Consider the following 23,616-nt stretch of genomic DNA (forward strand, 5'->3'; position numbering starts at 1 on the left):
ATATAGTATGTGGTGAATGAGAATTTATATTATATATTGGTTTATCTTCAGATGTTATGAATTTAACTTTAACTGATATACTAATTTTAGGATATTCAACATCAGTTATTATTTTTATTATTTCTTTCATATTTTCTAAATGTTTTTTATTTTCTTCTAATGTTTTTCCTTTATGAAATTTAAACTCGATAGCTGCTGGGCCAATATCACTTTTAAATGCTTCGGTTATCTCTATATCTTTTTTATTATCTAATGAATTAATATAATTTCTTACATCTTCCATGTATGGTCTTTTATTGTTTAATTTATTTTTTATGCTTTTAATTGTCTTCTGTTTCTTATCATTATCATTATCAAAGTTTTCTCCACCTAAAATATCATTATTGATATTTCTAATATGACTTTTAGATTTTAAATGTTCTTTATAATATCTTTTATCACTGAATGATTGATTACATGTATCACATTTGTATGTTTCATTCTTTAATTCATCTAATTTTTTATTAAAATTGATTTTAGAAGTTCAATGATTTATATCATGTATTATTTCAATCTCACTTTACTAACACTTTTAATGTTTAAAAATCTAACTCATACAAATATGAATATTGAAATAATGTTGTAAATATATACTTTTATATTGAATAATCTGTCAATTTAAATGTTATTCATGTATATGAATATTTTAAGAGTAATAGGGGTAATGGGCTTTCAGGTTAAAGGTTGAATGGTCGAGTTCATTAAAAAACAAATATCAAAAGTAATTTAAAACTATAATATATTTTCATAACCGTGTGTATTTCAGTTGAATAATAGAATAATTATTATTATTTGAATATATTTGATTATATGAATTTGTGTATTGTAAATAAATCAATTGGTCGCGGAGCGGAGCGGTAGCGAAGTGGAGCGACCAATTGATTTAATACAATATGCTTTTTAAATTTAAATTATTGATATCTTAGAATAAATATTTAGTTATAATATAAAATACACACGGTTATGAAAATATATTATAGTTTTAAATTACTTTTAATGTTTTGTTTTTAATGAACTCGACCCTTCGACCTTTGGCCTGAAAGCCCATTACCCCTATTACTGAGGTCGTTCAATACAAGATTGATTACAATCAAGAAAATGAAGAGCGGTTAAAGAAAATGTCTAAAGAAGATGTTGAAAAGGAAGAAAAGACTGAAAACCTGTACAAGGAAAATTATTTCGACATGTTGGCAAAATTATCAAATCTAGAAGCCAAGGTCTATAAGAAAGAAAAAAGTAAAGCTTCGAGAGAGGTCAGTCCTGAATGACGAAGTATAGTATCAGCCGCAGATTTTAATAAAGGGCTTGCTGATGCCTTCAAGGGGATGAATACTGGTATTACAGGTGACCAACTTCAACAAATCCTTGGAACATTGACTCAAAAGAAGCGGGAAATACAAATTCCTATATTCAAGGGTGAACTCGATCAATTTGAGTCGTGGGTAGAATTGGTGGAAGCAGAAGTAGAGAAACCAGGTTACTCTGATGTTGAGAAGGCACATCTAGTCAAGACACTGGTGGACGGAGATGCTAAGAAACTAGTTTTGGCGTTACGTGATCCAACCTATGACAACATCATGAAGGCTCTAGACAACAAGTATGGGGATGTTCACACAAGGCTACAGAAAGCCATTGTTGATATTTCAGCGATTGAGCCAGCAATGACATTAAGTGTAAAGGACTTGGATCCTCTCTATACCAAGTTATTATCTTGCTGGAATTATTTGATGAAGAAGACAGAGTCTGATGTACATCTTATTAAGAGTAGCTGGGTGTTAACATCATTAGTTCGACCAAAACTGCCAAAGTCGTTGGTTCGAAAATGGGAATCTGATTCACTCAGGAATGAGAAAAGAGATGAAAATAATGACGGTGAACAATCTACTGATGAATATACCACTTCAAATCTTCCGATGAGGTTTGACCACATGTTTAACAAGATACAAGATGCGCTCACTGTAGCTCGAAGATCAGACGGAGAAAAGGGTGGTGGTGGTAAATTACATGTAGAAAAGAGATTTCAACCTCGGAGATCTAGTACTACAGCCACAGGGCATCCTCTTCAAATTTCCAAAAGTACTGAAGAATCTGATGATAACGCTAAGACATGTATATTTTGTAGTAAACCTCACTCGCCATGGTTATGTGATGATATGAAGAAAATGTCAGTTACTGAACGGGCAGACTGCGTAAAAAGAAGTAATGCATGTTTCAACTGTCTAAAAAGAGGTCGCAATGCTCGTCAATGTCACAGCAAGATGAGATGCAGAAAATGTAAAAAGAGGCATTGCGATATACTACACAGAGAAACATCAAGAAATGAACATGAGAAAAAGCAGTCTACAGATTCAAGGTCTAATGAGTCTAATCTAGCTGATGATAACGATGATGAAGTAACCAAAGTAAAGGGCGCTTGTGGTCTTGTCAAGGTCGTACAAGGACCCAAGAAGATTGTAATGCAAAGTGGTCTTGTTAATTTGATATCAAAATCTAGTGAAATTACTGGTAGATGTTTGTTTGACACAGGTAGCGATGTGTCCTTTATTCGAACTGCTGCAGCTAAACAGTTGAATTTGCAAGGTCCGAAAGTTGATGCAGAATTTACTTTAGCTGGTGGTCAAAGTATGAAGATTAAAACTCAGAAGGTAAAACTTCATGTGTCCAGTATTATTCCTGATTGGGATGGTGAAGTTTTCGAAGTTGTTGCTTACGTCTTAGACAAGCCATGTGCTGACCTAGGTTCGGTTGATGTGGACATTTCTACCATTCCTAAGTTTAAAAACTTACTGTTCGCTGACAAATTCCCACGAGGGGAGGCGAGCGTTCATATACTGTTGGGAATCGAAGACACGTTAAGAATCATGATGGACTGTTCGATAAAGGACGATGATGGTGCACTAGTGGCACAGAAAAGCCATGTTGGTTGGATTTTGTCTGGTCCTTGCAGTATTAATTCAGATTCAAGAATCATTGAAGAAAAGTATCCGTTCTGTAGAGTAGATATAACAGATCCGACTGAGATAGCGGTCAAGCATTGGGAGCTGGAACATATTGGTATATTACCGCGTGAAGAAAGTTCCAAGTTTACTATTTTGGAGACTGATGCTTTAAAGCAACATGAAGAAAAACTGTTTTTAAAGATGGTAGATACGAGACTGGTTTACTCAAACATCCTGATTGGAAAGATCGCAAGTTGAAGTCTAATCGAGTAATTGCTGAGAACCGTCTGTATGGAATTGAGAGAAGATTAAAAGGGGATCCAGAGTTAGCATCACAGTACAAAGAGCAAATTGATGACCTTATTCTTTCTGGAAGAGCAGAATTAGTTATCGAAGATGAGGAACCAACTGATGGACGTACTGTATGGTATCTTCCTCACCATCCTGTTCTCAAGAAAAGCAGTACTACAACTAAAACCAGAATAGTGAATGATGGTGCGTCGAAGGGTCCTGAAGGAATTTCCATTAATGACACTCTGATTCCTGGTCCAGCACTCCAGCCGGACATACTAGCAATTCTTATACGATTTCGCCAACACAAGGTTGCGTTAATTGCTGAAAAAATGTTCCATCAAATCGGGATCAATGAAAGAGACAGAGATAGTCTACGTTTTCTATGGAGAGATTTGAAGACGGATGAACCACCGAAAATCTATAGAATGACACGTGTGGTATTTGGTATTTAGTCGTCGCCTTTTTCAAGTATTAAAACTGTGATGGATCATGTTGAAAGTTGCAAAGATCGTTACCCCAAGGCATGTTCTGAAATAAAGGAAAATATTTTTGTTGATGATGTAATCTCCGGAGCAGATTCTGTTAGCGACACTGCTTCACTGGCTTCAGACATGAAGGCTATGATGACTGAAGGAGGGTTTCCCTTAAGAAAGTTTATATCCAACAAACCAGAATGTCTCAAAGGGATGAAAGAAGAAGATCTTGCTTCATACCACATGGAAATAACTGATAATGGAGCGGTTACTAAGACACTGGGAGTTAAGTACAGTCCCAAAGATGATGTTTTGATGTTTGGTATTAGTAATGTTAATGTTGAAAATGGTATTGACACACGTCGCACTGTTTTGAGTACGTTAAATCGACTGTTTGATCCAACAGGTTTTTTGTCACCATTTACTGTACGTGGTAAGATGATATTCCAGAAGTCATGGGTTCAAGTTCCTGGTTGGAATGATCCACTCAGTGAAGAATTACAAGTACCGTGGTCAAAATGGATGAACCACCTTCCATTATTAGAAGAAATAAGACTTAAACGGTGTTTGATTCCAGAAGATGTGACTGATCCTGTATATACTCTGATGGGGTTTGGAGACGCCTCTGAAGCAGCCTATGGTGCGTGTGTATATTTGGTTATAGAAGATCGGTCAACTGGTAATCGACACTGTGAATTGATATGCTCAAAGACTAGTGTATCACCGTTAAAATCAAGACGTAGCATTCCAGAGTTAGAGCTCATGGCTGCACTTATTAATGCCAGATTGGTGGACTACATAAAATCTCAATTGAAGTTAAACTTTGAAGATGTTTACTGTTGGACAGACTCTAAAGTTGTTCTAGAATGGCTACGCAAACCAGGGTACACCTGGCAAGCATTTGTTGGTCGGCGAGTATCTGAAATACATGGAATTGTACCTCCATCAAATTGGAAGCATGTTCCTGGTGTTGAAAATCCAGCTGACTTATGCTCAAGAGGATGCAGTGCCTCTGAACTTATTAAATCTGAGAAGTGGTGGTATGGTCCTGAATTCTTGAGGAAATCTAAAGATAATTGGCCATTGCAGGACAACAAAACTACTCAGACAGCTATTGAAACAGCTTTGAAGAAGAAGTCAAAATCATTTCCAGTACCAGTTCTACAAATTGCTGGTGTTAATGATTCAAAGATTCAAGATGATGAGTCAGACAAAATTCAGAGGAATGAAAAGAAAACTAGCTCAACGTCACAGGATAAGAAGATTGAAGGCTCTTGTGATGAAGAAGATCCATTGTTGTATTATACAAAGTTGTTCAGTTCACACTTCAGATTCATACGAGCTATGTCACGTGCTAGATCATTGCTTAGCAAACAGAAATCGGCTGTATCCAGTGAAGATGAAGAATGTAAGTTGGACTTATGGAAACAAGAAGAAAAGTTCTGGCTTAAATGGGTTCAAAGCAAAGAATTTCCAGGTGAAATTAAGGCTCTACAGGAAGGTCGTCAGCTACCGAGATCCAGTAGCCTCAAAAAGCTAGATCCATTCCTAGATGAAGATGGTTTAATAAGAGTCGGTGGTCGTATCCAGGAAGCTTTGTTGCCAGAAGAAACTATTCATCCGATAGTGTTGCCATGTAAGAATGAACTGGTTGAAAAACTTGTTATCCGACATCATCGACGTGATAGTCATACTGGTGTTGAGCAGACTCTAGCAAGTTTACGTACCAAGTACTGGATACTGCGTGGTAGAAAATAAGTTAGTCGCATTCTATACAAATGTGAATGTCGAGAGCCTGAACCAATGAAGCAAAAGATGGGTCGCTTACCTGCTGAAAGAGTAAATGTCTCATTGCCCTTCAGCTGTGTTGGTGTAGATTTTGCTGGTCCACTCTATGCCAAGAAGTCAAGAAATAAGGACATCAAGACGTATATTGCATTTTACTTGCATGGCTACCAGAGCATGTCATCTAGAGTTGGTAGAAAGTCTGAATACCAATGATTTTCTAGCCGCTGTAAGACGGATGATGAATCGGAGAGGAAAGGCAAATACAATTTACTCTGATAATGCGAAGACCTTCAAGAAGGTATCTGAAGTCCTTACTATACTGTACAGTCCACGGAACAAGAAGAAAATTCGTGATAGTCTTCACCATGAGGGAATAAAATGGAAATTCATTCCTCCGAGATCTCCGTGGGTTGGCGGTTTTTATGAGCGCCTCGTAAAGAACGTCAAAGTGCCTCTACGAAGAGTTTTGGGAAAAGCAAGATTATCTGTATCAGAACTTCAGACAGTTCTCACTGATATTGAAGCTCAAGTGAACTCGAGACCACTTCTAAGCGTTTCGTCTGATCACAAAGATCCACTGCCGATCACGCCAGGTCATTTGACTGTTGGGAGAAATTTACAGTGTATTCCTGATGATGATTCAATCACACAGAAGATGGGTTTGGATAAAAGATGGCAGCTTTCACAGAAACTTTCGAAACTTTTTTGGAACCCGTGTTATAAAGAATATGTTGCAGGTCTCAACATAAAAAGAAAATGGTTCGAAGAACAGGGAAATGCCAAGGTTGGAGGTGTGGTGTTGATCACAGACGACAGTAAGAAGAAGATGGAGTGGCCAATGGGTAGAATTGTTGAAGTACATCCAGGTCGTGACGGACTGGTAAGATCTGTTACATTAAGAACTAAGTCTGGGTTGATTAGGAGATCAGTTCAACGTCTCAGGCTTCTTGAAGGAGTCAAAATTTAAATTGATTATACAACCATAGACTATGTATATATGTTTTTTAAGTTCATTAATTTATATGATAACCTGACGATTCTCGAATGAGGGGAGATAAATAGTTTTAAGATTAAGGTTAATATGCTGTAATTAAAATTAGAGTGAAAATTTAGGGCGAACATGTTAAGTTCTGTAAATTTCCAGAGGGGAGTATGTTCCCGTAGCTCTAAGTTAGTTAGTTTTTAAGTTAAGAAGCAAAGTAATTTTAAGATAGTACCAGACGGTGCTGCCCCCCAAAAAACAGGAAGTGAGGCAGGGCATGCTTCAGGAAGGAGAATGGAGGCCTCCCAAGAGATAATCAAGAAATATCCAAAGTAATCCTTATGACCAAAGGTAACACCTTTATCAAAAATTAAAAAGGCTCTATGTTCAATAGTTTTATTCGATATATTATGAAAAGAATTACATAAACTTACATTTACTAATTTTAAATCTACACAATTCTTAAATTCTCTATCTAATTGTACTAGTAAATTATGTGATTTATAATATCTAAGTCTTCTAGAATCAACAAATATTCTGTATTCTTTTAATTCTACCATTATTTATAACATAAAAAAATTACCGCTCATCACTAAAAATTAATTTCAATAAAATTTTTCCTAAATAAATGGATGAAAAGATAGCATGTGAAATTTGTGGTGAACTTCTAAGAAAAAGTAATATGGCTCGACATATGAAAAAACATGATGAAAATTATAAACCCCCTAAAATAAACTGTCCAAATTGTAATAAATTATTCTCAAGAAATTATGTTAAAAAACATTCAGAGAAGTGTAAAATTAATGACACAACGGTTAATGTTGATAGTAACGAAAGTAATAGTAATTCTGTTGAAGTTGAACCTGAAATTATTTGGAAAAGACCTTTCTTATTCTATGATAAGGATAATATAAAAGATAATTTCTGTGAGCCTTGTCGAATAAAATATAACCCTGAAAATATAGAAGATTGGGAGAATCATCAATTTCGTAAAGTACATATAGATAAAATTTCTAATAAATTTGAAACAGAATTCAATGAAAGAATAAATAGTTTATTAGAAAAAATAAAATATGAGAAAACGTTACCAGATAATAAAGAAACAGTTGAAAAGTTAGAAAAACAATATAATGAATTAGTAAGAAAAACATATTATTGTAAATATTGTAAATTAATTATTACAACAAGTTATTCAAATCTACATAATAGAACAATAAAACATAAAGAAAACGTAAGTAAATACCAAGAGCTAAATGAAGATCTATTACCAAGAAATGATAGAAAAAAATGCCCACAATGTATTTATGAGTACTTAAGACAAGAAGGTCCTATTTTGTAATGAATGTGGATGGCAAAAGAATTTATGGGGTTATAAAAAAACTAGAGATATTCTTATAGAACCAAAATCAAAATATCTAGATGAAATTTTTAAGATATTTTCTATGGAAGATCATACACCAGAATATAAGCAATGGCTTGAAAAAATGAAAATGATAGAAAATAAAAATGGAGAAATAACTAAGAAAGATATAATAAAAACAATTATTCCATCAACATGTAACACAAAAGAAAAGAAAATGTATTTATATTTATTATTTAACGATTATTATAAAAAACCTAAATTAACAGAAGAAGATATGGAAAATATAAAAGAAACATTCAAAAATATTAAGATATTATGTGGATAATAGAATAACAGATTCAATTAATTATGAATTTTAAATAAGATTGTAAATTCTTTAAACATCGATATTATAATTCCATTTGATGAATTAACGAACAAAAAGAAACAAAGAGAGCGAGATGAAATATGGTACAAGATAGAACTTTATTTAAATGAGAAAAATTAAATGGAAGAACCTAAACAAATTATACAAGAACAATTAAATGAAAAAGAAGAAACCAATGGTGATTTCGAGTTTGATGATATTGATTTTATGTTTTAATAACCATAAGGTAATGTTTTTATTCCATCATCTAAAATATGCCTTTTATCATCAAATGGATTCAAACTAGTTTTTTCAACTTCATTAATGTACATCTCGTGATCTTCTGATCATAAACAATTCATTTTGTGTTTCATTACAATTGAGTTATATAAACACTTAATATAATCTTGAAATTCTATATGTTTATCAACCACGTGCTTTGTTATTCCTTTTAACTTTTTAGCTTCATGATCTTTTGTTCTATAACTGTACATTCTACTTCTTATCCCAACAAATTCAATCATTTCATCACCCCCTAATTCATCTTTAAACTTACCAGGAATCTTTTTATTATCATTACTAAATAGTTCATGATCTTTGGGATAATTGCTAAAATCAAAATAATGTTTTAATGTTTTTAAGTCTTTTGTTATATCATTTGTCTTGATTTTTAGTATGTACGCGTCCGGATTTTTTTTAGGATTAATGGGAACCCAGAATTGAATGTTCCATCATCTGTTGATAAATCATAAACATAATCTGTTGGGTTATATATTTCAAATAAATCATTAACTTCTTCTGTTAATTCTTTTTCTACACGCCTTAAATTAAAACAATTTGGTTTAGATTTAATTAATTCAATATTCATATTAAGACCTAATGAATTGCATAATATATTTAACCCTGATATAGCAACTTTTCCGTTCTGTGCAAAGGTTATCTTTTTATCCTTTGTAATTTTTTTAGAGCCATCTGCAGCATAGAATCCAATGAAGAACCATTTTCTTAAATTATATTTTGCATTTAATACATAATCTGGAACTATCTTTTCTTTAGTTGAAGTATTACTTTTAACTATTGCATGAATATAGAATTCATCATTATATTTTGTAGCAAAATCTTTAGGATTATTTACAAATATTCTATATAGCGCGAATGATTTCATATGATCCACGATTCTAAATATTTTATGTGAATAAACTTCTTCACAGAATTTCTTAATTCTTTCTAATAATTTCAAATCTTGATTGCATAAATACCAACGATATTGAGTGCGATTTACATATTTATACACACCTGCTGAACCATCTCCCATAAAAAATCCTTTGATAAAATATTCTTTTTCTTCTAATGTTTCGGGTTCTATATTATAAATATTATCAATTACTTCATCAAATGACATATGATTCTTTCTTTGGAAAAATCTTTTATGTAATAATTCATCTCCAATTTTTATATCAGTTGGTTTTATTTCATCACCATTTCGTTTAATTAAACTATGATCTTCTGTAACATCTACAAACCCTAATTTAGTTCTAACTCTATAGATTTTCTTATTTGTTTTATGCCTAATGATATTCTTTAATTTTTTCCATTTCTTGTCCAAACATCCATTAATTCATTTATTTGTATTAATTCTTTTTCACCATATGAAATATAACATTCATTTTGTTTTGGAATTATTTCTGAAATTCTTCTTACCAATATTTTATTATTACATTTTAATAATATTGGGGTGTCAGCTGTTACAGAATCAAAATATAAGATTTCTATACGTTTTTTCCCAAAAAGTGGTTGTAGAACATTATAATAAAAATCATACATTAATAATTTTGATACTTCTAAAACAGTTGAATCAATGAATATAGGTTTATTAAATTTCATCGTTCTTTTTAATTTAACTGCTGTTAAATAATCTTCAAATCTTTTATTTCCTAAATGTCTAGGACTTGATTGTAAATGTCTTAATCTACCAGAATTATTTACTAATTCAATATCACTTCTATTTCTATTATTTTCACATGTTTTACCATAAAAACTACTATTCATTAATTTGAAGAAATCTTTTTCAAAATCTGTTTTTAATATGGTTCTCTGTTGAGTATTAAAATCTATATATTTTTCTAACCACTTCGATTGATTAAACTCAATAAATCTATGTACTTCCTTTAATTTCATTCCTTGTTTTAGATACAATTTTAAAATTCTATAATGAACAATATAATTATATTTATTATTTTGTGTAAGTATTAATTTTTCTGTAAAAACATGATCTTTCGGTTTTATTTTCTTCTGGTATTCACTTAAATAACTATCATCTACGGCTAAATGTTCTGGGCAATATGGTAAGTTTCTTGTTTTAAACTTTATGTTATCAGGATATTCTAAATCAACTACAAATAAATAACCAATTGGTGCTTCATCTTTTAAACTCGCAATTGCGCTTTCCCAATCAGTTTTATCATCATTTTCAACTTCTGTTAATATAAAATTTTTGTGTTGTTGAGGTTGCATCATTGCCCAACCATATAAATTATTGGCGTCAATATATAATAATTTATATTCATCATTTGCTTTAAAATGTCTATCTCCCATAACACCACTAATTCCACCTCTAATTGATTTTTCAAATAATAAAACCATGTCTGGTTCTTTTAATAAATCCAATTCTACATTTGTATATTTTAAACCACATTGCCAGGTTAAACCAGGACTTGAATAACAATAACAAGGATCAACATTAAAATGATTCAAATTAACTTCCTTAAATTTTTCAAATATGTCAGCCAATATCATAACATCTGATTTTAAATACAAATCTACTAATTCACCATGATTTTTTATCTTAAAGTGATTCCAAATATTTAATGTTCTATTAAAAACTTCATCTTTCACATACTCCTCTTTTAATTGATCATAAAATTGTTCTTTTAATAATTCTGTTACATTAAAGTCATCATGTGTTTTGTTAAATGAATACGGAATTGCGCCTTTATATCTCAATAATTTAAAATCTTGTTCATTTGGGTAATAATGTCGAGTTATTATAAAATCATTATCAACTAAACTTTTTGCTAAATTATCTAATTAACTTGCTAGAAATCTATAAGAATCTAAAAATCTAATGCAACCAAATTGAAATGAAATGTAATTTTCAGATGTCTTAGCTAATAGTTTAAAATCATATTTTCTTACATTTGCGCCATTCATAGCATTATATTCTTCTATTTCTTGATTAATTGTGCCCAATTTTCCTGATAACTGTTTTATAAATAGATGGGTATCATAGCCCGATGAATTATGCAATAATATTGGTACGAAATTAACTTTCTTAGCTTGTAAATTACAATCTTCATGAGCAGCTCCACGATATTTTGAATTTAAATGATCGTGATCTCTAACTTTTTTATCAAATGAATGAAAACGTTTTTCACAGTTACAACAATGAGTTGAGTAATTAAAATCAATTTCATCTTCTTTTGTTATAACTATTCTTTTATTTTTGTTTAATAATTTTGCAAAATCACTTTCTAATTCAATTATTTTGTTACAAAAATTGTTAACTACATCTTGACCTCTAAAAGGAATATATTGACTTTGATATAATTCAGGATAATTTGATTTTTTATGTAAATTCCATAAGCAGCAGCTCTTTGATGAACTTTTTTAATTGTATAATTATACTCTTTTTGCGCCATTCTACAATCCCGACTAAACCACCTATTATACGCTTGCTTTTTACGGCTACTGCTCTTCCTATGCTGCATAAGATTACACTCATCGGCACTTTCTAATAATGACGATACAAATTTATCATTAAGTTCATTTATACAGTCAGCTGTTTGCGTATCTGCATTCTGAAGCCCGTTCAACAGTAAATCGTTCAGGTTAGCGTTACACAATTTTGATTCAACGGTAGCAAAGAATTGATCTGATTTTTCTTTGTCCCATCTCACTGACGGGATCTCTTCCGTCCGCCCATTATAACATGCCCACATACAAACAGAGCGAGATAGCATTGTGTCCATCGGATAATAAAGGATCGAAAGGCATTATTTCAAATTTAGAAAAATAATTAAACAACTCAACATCACTCAAACAATAATCGATAACACTAGTGCCCTTAAAGGTATAATTACCAGACTGGTCACTGCCACACCTGCCATTAAGAATGATTAGTGAATGATTGTTACACAAGTCAGTTAATTGATATCCGGTATTATTGGTTTTTTTGTCTTGGTTGTTTCTAGTAGTGGGGACACCTAGATTAGATGACAGCGCGAGTCAACAATAGAGTGTAAATTATGTTCGTCTATGATATGAATATCAGGTTCTAATAAGTCAGGCAAACAAGAAGTGTGGGCATTAAAATCTCCAGTAATTAATACATTAATATCGTGTTCGACTCTTAATTGTAATAGTTCTAACTCGATTTCACTAATTGCTCCTTCCGAATAGTAGCGACTATTTTCGGGGGGAATATAAACCACACCTAAAAGTATATGTTTGTCGTAATTAAATAAAGACTTATCTAATAGGTACCAAGATACATATTGACTGTCAGTCGAAATTGGTCTTATTTTAGATTGTAGAAGTTTCTTGTAAATGATGCCAACGCCACCAGAGCCTTTCTTCGAAAACCGTTTCCTATTTTTAAAATGACCTACATAAGAAGCGGGCAAACTACTGCTTAGATCACCATCTACATCATCTAGATGAGTTTCGGTCAAACATACAATATCGTTACTGCAGATAAAATCTGAAAATTCCGGGATGTCAAGTTTGCTTGTCAAATCACACACATTAAGAGTAGATAAATTCATACCAACAGGATCATCAATAATTACATTTTGCTCATCACAAGAATTGCAAGTTTCGCTATCTGACGTAATATTAAATCTTTGGCTATTTACAGGAACACATGAATCTAAACTTTCACTTCCGCTATTTACATCTTGATATATGTGAATACTATTAACAAACTCTTCAACAAAACACCGCTTTCTCGACTGGAGCACCGCGCGATCTACGAACTCTAAGCAGAAGCCCTCCGCGACTTCCTAGGCGCTGTCCATAGCTGAACGATCATACGGATCACGAATAACTAGTTTGTCGCGGACGAAAAACGCACGCTTACCACTGGCTTTCGCAGCCCGCAACTCTGGAAGTTTCTCGCGCCTGCGGGCTGCCCATTCCTCCGGGACACACAGCGCCACCCGTTGGTAGTAAAATTCACCCGAGCAATACGTACGGGTGTTAAATAGATACGCTAGCAAACCGGCATTCTCATAATGCTTAGTGGGTGTTTTGTGTCGCTTCCGTCATGAGCTTATTGCATTTACTGCGGACATAAAATGCATGTTTCATTAGGTCAGGGTGTCTGACAGAGATGTTCATGCACTCCGTTATCTCTGGTGGTCTGACGGAGATCTTGATTCGGATCCGGTAGATTATCGTAAGCTGGTACATATCTTTGGTGCGGTGTCGTCACCTAGCGTGTGTAATTTTGCTCTACACCGGACCGCCGAGGATAATATCCACCTGTTCAGTAGTTTGGTTGTAAGGCCACACAAAGAAAAACCCTAGTTTCTCATCATATTGTTTTTCTGGAAAGTGACGAGGGCGGGCGGATTTTATTAGGATTTTCTGACTTTCGTCGAAAACCCTCTTGAAATTCTGTTGATTATTATTATTATATATTTTCCGCCGATTTCGTCAAATAAAATTCATCTTCATTCAGATTCGGCAACTGACAGCTTCGAAACGAAATGTATAAATTGATACTGTAATAACGGTCTCTCTGAACCAACAGATTGTCTGAATGTACTTTCCATCCTATTTGAAACTTAAAATTACTTATTAGGTTACTGTAAATAAAGAATTGAATTGAATTGTTAGACAACAAGCACCGGCGAAATAACAGTTTGTGACGTCATTTAGTAAGTAAATAAAGGAGGGCTCCAAGAATTTCCAAATCACGGGGACTATACTGGGGTTAGACCATTCAACCAAAAAGAGGATTGCTCCGATAATATCCAAATCATCTCATTTTATTTTTTCCATCGAATACCCGGTAATTAATTTTTCCTTACGATCACATGCATCCAGAAAAATCGCATCCGTTATCGCTGCTTTGCAGCTATATTTTTTATTGCTTTTTTAAAATAAAAAAGTTGATATAAAGAGCTCAACCTGACACTTATAGAACAGACGCGGGAGGGAACTTTTTTATATAAAATCAGGCTCTATCGACTCATTTGATCGAAACTTAGACAATCATTTTTTGCTAGTTTCACGCTTCCTCGAAATTAAGTAAAAGGAAACGAGCCTGGCGCTGTTTTTGTCATCGTAAATGTGGATTACCAGTACGTGGAGGATGAGCTTATAAACGCCAGCAGAAAATAAACAATGCTGTATGCTATACAGCTATGCGGGCGAGTGGGTTTTAATTTTTATAAAAAGAGACGACTGATGCTTTGCCGACGCGGGCGAGCGCATTTGTGTTTTTAATTTTTATTAGGGACTTTTTTCATGACGCGGGCGGCGGCATTTGACTTTCTTGAGAAACTAGGTAACTGTGTAAGATGGGCTGCGGTTGGGATGATAAGTTACCCCACGAGTATGTAATTCCATTTGAAAATTGGAAGTCAGATTTACCTGATATTGTCAGGGTATCTATTCTAAGGTGTATCAAACCCCCCGGGTTCAAGGTTATTAATGCTCAGTTACATCATTTCGCCGATGCGTCTCAGGACGGCTACGGATTTGTTACTTATTTGCGGCTGCGCGACGATAACGATAAGGTTCATACAACGTTAGTAAACTCTAAATCTAGAGTTACTCCGCTTAAAGCGGCCAGGTTGGAGTTAGCTGCTGCAACCTTAGCGAGTGTCAAGCAGGTAGATTCTGAGAGTAAAGGTGACAATCATGTCATCGCTGACGATACCGGTTACATGTTATTAAATATGGCTAACAAATTCACTTCTTGGTATAAGCTTACGGCTGTTACCGCATGGGTCTTACGTTTCGTCAAAAATCTGAAAGCGGCAGTGACCGCTAAACATGACAAAGGTGTACAAAGGTATACAGGGTTTATGACCGTTCCTGAGACCAGGCATGCATAGAAAGTATTACTGCAGGCTGTGTAATCAAAATATTACAGTTACGGAATGAAAATTCTTTCTGGCGTTTGCAGGAGGAAGACTTTGAAACAGGCTAGCCTATAAGCCCATAAAAAGGTTGGACCCGGTATTTGAAGATGGGTTACTTAGAGTTAAAGGTCGTCTTGCAAATTCCAATTTGCCTTACAGTAGTAAGCACCCTATAATCTTGCCAAAGGGCTCTTATGTTACTAGGTTGATAGTTACGTACTACCATAGGTATGTGGTTGGGCATTCTGGGCGGAATCATGTCTTGGCGGCTATTAAAGGGAAATTCTGGATAACGCGTGGTAACTCACTAGTGAGATCTGTCTTGCGTAGTTGTGTAGACTGTATTAAAGGACAAGGTGTGGTGCATGGTCAAAAGATGGCTAATTTACCCGCTGACAGGGTAACCCGATAAACCTCCATTCACTAATGTCGGTATAGATCTGTTCGGACCTTTTATGGTCAAAATCGGTCGCAGTCAGTTAAAACAGTACGCTGTATCTTTACTTGTCTGGCTTGTCGTGCAATACATATTGAAGTTTTGCATAGTATGATACTCCTTCCTTTACAAACGGTTTGAGGGGATTTATTGCCCGTAGAGGTTCAACGGAGTTGATCCGATGTGACAACGGCTCGAATTTTGTGGCGACTGAGAACTCAAGATTTGTATTTCAAATTGGAATCAACAGGAAGTGTCCAATTTCTTGCTACAGCGGGAAATAAATTGGAAGTTTAACCTGCCTGCTGATAGCCATTTTGGTGGCGTCTGGGAAAGATGCATCCGCACCACAAGGAAAATACTGGGTGCTCTGCTGCGTCAGCAGACGTTGACTGATGAAAGTTTGCAGACGCTTATGTGCGAGGTTGAATGTGTTGTCAATAGCCGTCCGTTTACCCATGTTTCTGATAACAAAGATGATATACATGCTTTGACACCAAATCACCTCTTATTACTGCGCCCTGGTGGAACCTTGCCACTTGGTATGTTCATAAATACAGATATATATGTGTGTCACAGATGGCGACAGGTACAATACTTAGCTAACATTTTTTGGCGCCGGTGGAATAAGGAATATCTGCCCCTCATGCAAGAACGTCAAAAATGGTTAAATCCCAGGAGAAATATAGTTACTGGTGATATTGTGTTAATCAAAGATGGTCCTGCTGCTAGGTGTAACTGGCCGTTAGGCAAAATAATTCAAGAGTTTCTTGGTAGTGACGGGTTAGTTAGAAGTGTATTATTAACTAGGGGTCCAGGGACACCATGCCCACTTGGGAAGTGGTTTCAAATGCTCAACTATCTAACAATTTCAATATTCAACGCCCCCTGGTGACCATATACAAAACCAATGACCTTGAAACTAACCACAATCATAGAACATGTCAGCAGCTACGATTTTCTAATTGACTGTGATAACAAAATATGCCTCGTTACCAATTTAATATGGAAATACTAAGTTATTCTACTATTCAATGCCCCCTGGTGACAATATTCAAAACCCAATGTCCTTGAAACTCACCACAATCATTGAACATGTCATGAGCCAAGCTACAACTTTGCAATTGGTCATGGTAACAAAATATGCCTAGGTACCAATATAATAAGGAAATACTAAATTATTCTATTATTCAACGCCCCCTAGTGGCCATATAGAACAACTAATGTCCTTGAAACTCACCACAATCATAGACGATATCATGAGCTACAACTTTGCAATTGATTGTGTTAACAAAATATGCATTGGTACAAATATAATATAGAAATACTAAGATATTGTATTATTCAACGCCCCCTGGTGGCAATATACAAAAACCAATGACCTCGAAACTCACCACAATCATAGAACATGCTACAACTTTCTAATTCATTGTGGTAACAAAATATGCTTAGGTATCAATATAATGTCGAAAAACCTTTTCCCACCTACAAATGAGTACCGATGACACCAAGATGGCCGCCAATTGCGTCATAATTGGCTGATCAAAAATACCTAACCCAGGTATAAAACATCCCTTTTTTAAGAATAACCATCAGCAATTGCAATGAGAAATGACAAACCAGTAGGAAGCTACAGGACTCAGAATTCGGGTCAAAATTGACATTTTTGGGCACTTAAAAGGTCATAGGACGGCCATCTTGAGTCCGATCGACCCAATTCTTGTTATGCTGATGGGCCCTGGGGGGATTCAAGTATATACAAAAGATCAAGGTAATTGACCAAAGCGTCTTCAAAATTTCCCTCAAAAAGTTCAAAAACGTGTAAAAAGTGCTGATTTTGGCGATCAGCAATGGCTGCCAGTCGGCCATCTTGATTCCTACAGGGCCAGTTTTAGGGCTAAAGATGTGTCTAGGGTAGATACATGTGTAACCCAAATATCAAGACATTACAGTGAAGCGTCTTCAAAACTTCCCAAAATAACTGGATTCCGTCTACGGACGGACGGATGACCGACGAAAAGTGAACGCAATAGCCCGCTGGGACATAAGTCCCAAGTGGGCTAAAAAATCGGGACCAAAATAACACGAGACATTTGATGATACGACTAATTCGATGACCACTTATACGGGGTTGACTGTACTACTCATATTGACCCCCGGCTGGTTTTTATTTTCATCATAAAAAGAAGGCCTGGCCGGCAGCATCTTATACCATTTTTGCTGTTAATTCATCTGACCTGGACGGGAATGAGAAACAAGGTATCATTTTTTTGGCCTAAAGACTTAGAACTACCTTTCTATTACAGAACAATTTGTACAACAGAGGGAGGACCTCCAGACCCCCTTTAAAAAATTCCTGGATCTGCCCCTGACAATGCACGTACCAGTACAAATCTGTGCATATTTTCATTTTGTGACTAAGCTGTTCAGTACAGACCTCCCAGCAATTTTTTCTCAAAATAGAGGAAATATAGGATAGGATATTTCCATACCTATTGTAGAGGATATACATTTTGTATAGAAAATTTCATGACAAAATACAGGGGAGAAAAAATGAATATTCTGAAGTGGAAAATTAAATTAATAATAATAACTAATAATACGGTACCATAGATCAAAATGAACGTGGTAAAATCAATCTTCTGATAGGAATTATCAAGTTTATTGAATTATTGAAAATCTTGGCATAAAGCAAGTATTCTGCAATTAAACAATGGTCAATTCAAAAATTTAGTTGTAAAGTTTTGGGAGCTTAGATTATACGTACATACCTCACATTTATCAACTAACACTTTGAATTCATAAAACCCAACACCATAAGTACAATTTTTGGGAAAATTGTAGGAAAAATTGTCTGTATAGTAACAATGAGGTTTCAGTATTGAAAAAATTGTACGCAATTGAAGTATTGTGGCTCAAAAATGAAAAAAATCAATCATACCTCACACACCTGAGCATAAGACATATAAAGTGATATCTACGTGTAATCACACATGAAATAAAGTCACTAAAACAAACGCACATTCGAAGCGATGGTCTTATTATCTCTTAAGAAAAAATTCCCAAAAATGGTACTTACGTCGACTAAGCTTATATCGCATCAGCCAGGAAGGCAACATCCATAGGATGGAAGCCCAATTCACTGTACCATACGAAATAAATATTTCTTTGAGATGCAATGAATACATGACATAAGTGTTGTCTTTATGATCAGAGTTTTTAGATACATACATACGTAGCCAAATCTAGTTAACAAATATCTCTTATCAGCAAACAAATGCATAAACAGTAGTGCCATCGAGAGAAAATACATTTTTAAAATTCGTTGATGAAAGCTCTTCTTGTTTATTTTTAGTTTTGTATAATAAAATCTTCTTTCCCGTTAATCCAAATATCACTGCAACCTAAAAAATAATGATTAAAAGTCTGTGAGATACGTACAGTACAACACACCAAATTTATTACAAAATTGTAATTACAATTGTTTATTACAATTTCATGTGCATACCTGGAGGCACATTTCCTCGATATTGATTGGGAAATCGCCTTTCGGATTCTCTAGAAGGATTGTACCCAGATTACCATTGGCCCCATTCTGAGGTGCATCCTGAACTAATTCCACATTCACAAAGCGACAAAATGGTTTAGAACCATTGCTACACATTTTCCCTGTAGTAATTGCTTTATCATTGTCTACATGTCCACGAACAATCGTCAATTCCAATTTGTCTCCTTTTACCTAAATGAAACAAGACAACTAAATACATGAACCAGCCATTTGATTACTGAAATACAAAACTGACTAATGGAGAAGTAAATGTACTGATATGAAAAAAATATTCAACTTTCTTCAGTAACCATTACTTGAAAAACAAAGATTATAACATAGTTGACTGATATGAATGAATTTCGGTTCAGTGAAAAAATACATCAGTCTTAAATACTAAATACAAAGGACACATGATCCCCATGAACCAAAGGACTCATGATCCTAATGACACCAAATCACAACTTGTCTAAGTTTTGGTGACAGGTCAGGGCTGGGCGGTGTTAAGTATGTCTCCAGCGTCCGGCCATCTGACAAAATGCTTGACAATCTTATAATTTCAATATATAAATATAGTTGCAAAGCAGTAATAATGGGTTTTCTACATTGCAGGTTTAGAAAGCTAGTTAGCTTATGAAATATGGTTATTTTGGAGTAGCGCATATCATGAACACATAAAGTAGAGATTTCTATGTTTAGTCAAACTCCCTTTGAGGATAATAAAGATACAATTCTTTTTCCTGGTAGTTGAAACTGGAATGAAATATCGCATATATGTGTGTATGTTGTTACATACCAAGCTTTGTGTTTTATATACAATACATCATAACAAGAACTAAATTTCTTAACATTCTAGCACATGCTCACCAAGGGCAAAAGTGTCCCTGGGATCAAAATACAATATGTGAAATCGTAGGCAAATGAACAGATGAAAACCCCTGGACTGGAGCTTCTCTACTGATTTCATTAACTTGGGAAACACCCAGGAAGCTGTACTGAAGCAGAATGGAGAGGACCTGAATTGATACTAGTGGCCTTGAGGTGAATTGTAACCTGAAATATGCATATTACAGGTCCAATAAGGGCAGAAAGAAGCCTCTGGATTTGCTCATCCATATACCCGTAATTGAATGTCCAGGTGCTGATTTAGGGATGACAGATCTATTATGGTCCGTTTGCCCCCTGTGGCTTTGGAATCATGAATTTCTGTGAAATCCAGCAAGGTGAGTTTGCTTACTGCACTAGTTGCATTGCATGCGCACTTCTCAGCCAACAAAAGATGGCACATGTCGAAGGAAACCACGTCAGACGCTGTCTCCTTAGGTAACTGACAAGATATCATGACGAGACCCAGGAAAGCCAAACAGGTTTGAGTTTTCTGTTGGACTGAAATATTTTCCCCGTTTTATGCCCGTTCTAGAGGGGGAAATGAAAATGAATTCACCCAATAACTGTGAATCTAACCAAGCACACTCCCTCGATCCCCAGGAGGTAACCCATGAACAATTGAGGCAGGAGCGTCACCTGATGAATGTCTAAAGAGTTCTTTGTTAAAATCCGAACCTAGAATAAAATGCTGTTATCTTAAGTTTGCAAATCAAGCCATGTTGGAAAACCACTTCCTGGGCTGTGAGGAAGAATAGGCCTGTGACACCTGTAGCCAGTGATGCAGAAGACAAAATATTCAATATCTTGTTTTGGAATACAAGCAGCAGGTATGTACGTGCCATGGCTGAATGTAGCGAAGCCATCAGGCGCTAATTCTGCCGAGGGAGGATTTAAACATAGAATTTAAATCAATACATATATTGTATATACTTAATTACACCGATCAATGAAATGAGACAGAAAAAACATGATACAAACACTGAACACACATGCATTGAACCCGGCAGGAAGTAAGGACACGGGAAAATAAATCAGTACAAATTGTTTTGTTCTTAAATAATGTGCTGAATGAGAAAAGCAGAATTTGACTCAATTTTAAAAATCTGGATTTCAGGATAAATCCAGAACTCTGGCATCCCTGAATACCTACCCGAATAACCCCTGCATTTCCCGCAACTTCAGATACAGTCCCTCGAGCGGGAAAGCAATCTGCTCGAATTGTTGAAGCGATCGGAAAAGTAAATTCATAGATTTACAACATTTTTAAAACACAAGGCCCCAAAATCAATTTTCAAGACCTAAGTGCTGAGGCTTCTGAAAATTCAAAGCTATTCAAGGATTTAAAAGCTTGCTTTGGACCCTATATGGGATCAAGCTACAAAATGGCTTTTTCACACACCAAAATCACTCTGGCGGCAATCTTGCATAAATTGCATAAATGGGCAAAGTGTGGTTTACCTTGAAAGCTAGAGGTTGTTTGGGGTAAGGGCATTGCTTGAAAAATCTTGTTAATTCATGACTTCAAAGTTCTACAAGGTTAAATATTCTATTTTATCTTTCTTAAAGGATTATTTTGTTGTCAAAAGACCAAAGATATACATTTGTTTACGGTCCACATCAAAAATTTCGTAGGGTACAGGTAGGCACAGCATGGAAACTATTTTGTATTTTCAAAGAAATATTTTTCATAATATGAAAAAATATTCAAATAAAATTCATATGATGTCACATATCAAAGGGTGGCTGAATGTATGGCCGCGGAAGCTAAAATACCGGTGCAGTAAGAAATCGGCATATTAGATCGTTTTAAATCCTGGAATTTACCACTACAATATTCAGACCTCGATCTATACCTATAGTTTGCTGCTTAGTATTTTCAGGTCACAAGAAATTACAATTTATTACAAATTCTATCAAACAGAAAACACAGCGCTCATCTTCTGCTGATTAAATGTCAAATGCGCCAGCAAGCAGCGTTACAGTATCACTATAGTAGTGTATACTGTACGCACATGTGTTTGTGTGTGCAACAGTCTAATCTAATGATTTCTGCACGCAAGTGGAGGCCTTGTGTAAGTGAATGTTCGCCTCCCAATCGAGGTCATTACAATTTTATACGCAAGAGCTAAGAATTTTCCCGCCAAAACAGTTTTTCGTAGAATTTTAACTCAGTTGACCATGTCATCGACGGAGGTTCGCCATCTCTTCAATCGCATTGATTATACGTCGTTTAAGCCGAGAACCAATGAAACAAATGCTCACATAAAAAACGTACCACAATTTGACATGAATTGGCTCAATGCCAACTTCATATCGCTGACAAAGGTAAACCAATAACATATTTATGTCAGAAAAAATAGAGCCCATTTATCCATCATAAAACCATACATGAAGTAATAAGAAAATCGGTCTGAAACTAGGCAGGCTCCAAAAAAGCAGTGCAGGCCATCTTGGATTACCTATATATGTCAAAAACAATAGGGCTCATCCGCCTTCCATAATAAAACCACATATCAAGTAATAAGAAAATTGGTCTCAAACTGTAGCAGCGTTCATTGTGCCACTGCTGACTCAAATTCACCGCCATTCATTGCCCATCTTATACCAAGTTCACTGCCACCTGCAGCAATTTAGAAATTTGCAAATTTTCGAGGCAAGTGACCATATTCGCACACTACATTACCAACTTTGTTGATCACACAACAATGCGCATGCTCATGAACAACGATCAACAAAACTAAAAAGTGCCTATTAAAATATGAAAGGACCGTATTTCAAAACAAATTGTATTGGAATGTGATGCATGGCAATATATATTGAAAGAAGATTCCATTATTTTAAATTGCGAACATTCGATCTGTGTAATTTTCAAATTTGAAGAAAATACTTTTTATATTGACATTTTGCATTTGAAAATTAAGTCATTTTCCCGTTCAGAATGCGAGTTCAACCATCAAGTCCTGAATATTACGCCCGAATTCACAAAACTTTCAGCGCGCTTTAAGTTGGCTTTACGATGGCCTGGCGACCGTTTGAAAGCGGTTTCAGAATATTTCGAATGTGCTCATTTTAACGATATCAAATTTGTTACCCTTTAAGAATATTTTATCGTTGACATTTTTTGTCTGAAAATAGCATGTTCATGGGCTGTAAGTCGGCGGGCAAGTCGAAATTAACTCAAAGACAGCAGATTTCGTTTATCATATTTTATATGAATGAAAACTTCAGAACATTTCCAACAAGTTTCTCGCTGGTTGTGATGGTTTATCTTGAAAAATAAAAAGGTTTTACGCTGGTGAACGTTTTTAAGTCATGTTTTTCTAAAAAGAACAATCGCTCCATTTTGAAAAATAACGGATCATTGTTGCTA

The 23,616-nt window shown here is 34.9% G+C and overlaps 4 protein-coding genes across 6 annotated transcripts in view; 3 read left to right on the plus strand and 1 right to left on the minus strand.

Moving 5' to 3' along the window:
* Positions 1-1,157: 1,157 nt before the first annotated feature.
* On the plus strand, positions 1,158-3,724 carry LOC141902095 (uncharacterized). The gene is made up of 3 exons (XM_074789735.1): positions 1,158-1,275; positions 1,384-3,093; positions 3,180-3,724. The coding sequence occupies exons 1-3, from the start codon at positions 1,158-1,160 to the stop codon at positions 3,722-3,724; spliced, it is 2,373 nt and encodes a 790-aa protein (XP_074645836.1).
* A 30-nt stretch (positions 3,725-3,754) lies between these two features.
* LOC141902096 (uncharacterized) lies at positions 3,755-5,746 on the plus strand. The gene is made up of 2 exons (XM_074789736.1): positions 3,755-5,475; positions 5,608-5,746. The coding sequence occupies exons 1-2, from the start codon at positions 3,755-3,757 to the stop codon at positions 5,744-5,746; spliced, it is 1,860 nt and encodes a 619-aa protein (XP_074645837.1).
* Positions 5,747-5,771: 25 nt separating this feature from the next.
* On the plus strand, positions 5,772-6,500 carry LOC141902097 (uncharacterized). Its single transcript, XM_074789738.1, has one exon. The coding sequence runs from the start codon at positions 5,772-5,774 to the stop codon at positions 6,498-6,500; it is 729 nt and encodes a 242-aa protein (XP_074645839.1).
* Positions 6,501-18,474: 11,974 nt separating this feature from the next.
* Positions 18,475-23,616, minus strand: part of LOC141901316 (isoleucine--tRNA ligase, cytoplasmic-like) — a 74,416-nt gene continuing 69,274 nt past the window's right edge. For all 3 annotated transcript variants that reach the window (XM_074788475.1, XM_074788478.1, XM_074788476.1), the window contains 2 exons: positions 19,320-19,550; positions 18,475-19,215 (listed from right to left, as the gene is read on the minus strand). In XM_074788475.1, the coding sequence (XP_074644576.1) occupies positions 19,078-19,215; positions 19,320-19,550 (369 nt within the window). In that variant the 3' untranslated portion in view covers positions 18,475-19,077. The remainder of the gene's footprint in view (positions 19,216-19,319; positions 19,551-23,616) is intronic.

The sequence above is a fragment of the Tubulanus polymorphus genome, chromosome 3 (genome assembly GCF_964204645.1).
Source record: "Tubulanus polymorphus chromosome 3, tnTubPoly1.2, whole genome shotgun sequence".
NCBI lineage: Eukaryota > Metazoa > Nemertea > Palaeonemertea > Tubulaniformes > Tubulanidae > Tubulanus > Tubulanus polymorphus.

Bases quoted from the DNA above. Each gene is read 5' to 3' on its own strand.
- LOC141902097 (XM_074789738.1), top strand. From the start codon at position 5,772: ATGAATCGGAGAGGAAAGGCAAATACAATTTACTCTGATAATGCGAAG.
- LOC141902096 (XM_074789736.1), top strand. From the start codon at position 3,755: ATGGATCATGTTGAAAGTTGCAAAGATCGTTACCCCAAGGCATGTTCT. The intron at 5,476-5,607 runs GTACTGGATACT...ATTGCCCTTCAG, and splicing joins CTAGCAAGTTTACGTACCAA to CTGTGTTGGTGTAGATTTTG.
- LOC141902095 (XM_074789735.1), top strand. From the start codon at position 1,158: ATGTCTAAAGAAGATGTTGAAAAGGAAGAAAAGACTGAAAACCTGTAC. The intron at 1,276-1,383 runs GTAAAGCTTCGA...CTGGTATTACAG, and splicing joins GGTCTATAAGAAAGAAAAAA to GTGACCAACTTCAACAAATC. The intron at 3,094-3,179 runs GTATATTACCGC...CTGTTTTTAAAG, and splicing joins TTGGGAGCTGGAACATATTG to ATGGTAGATACGAGACTGGT.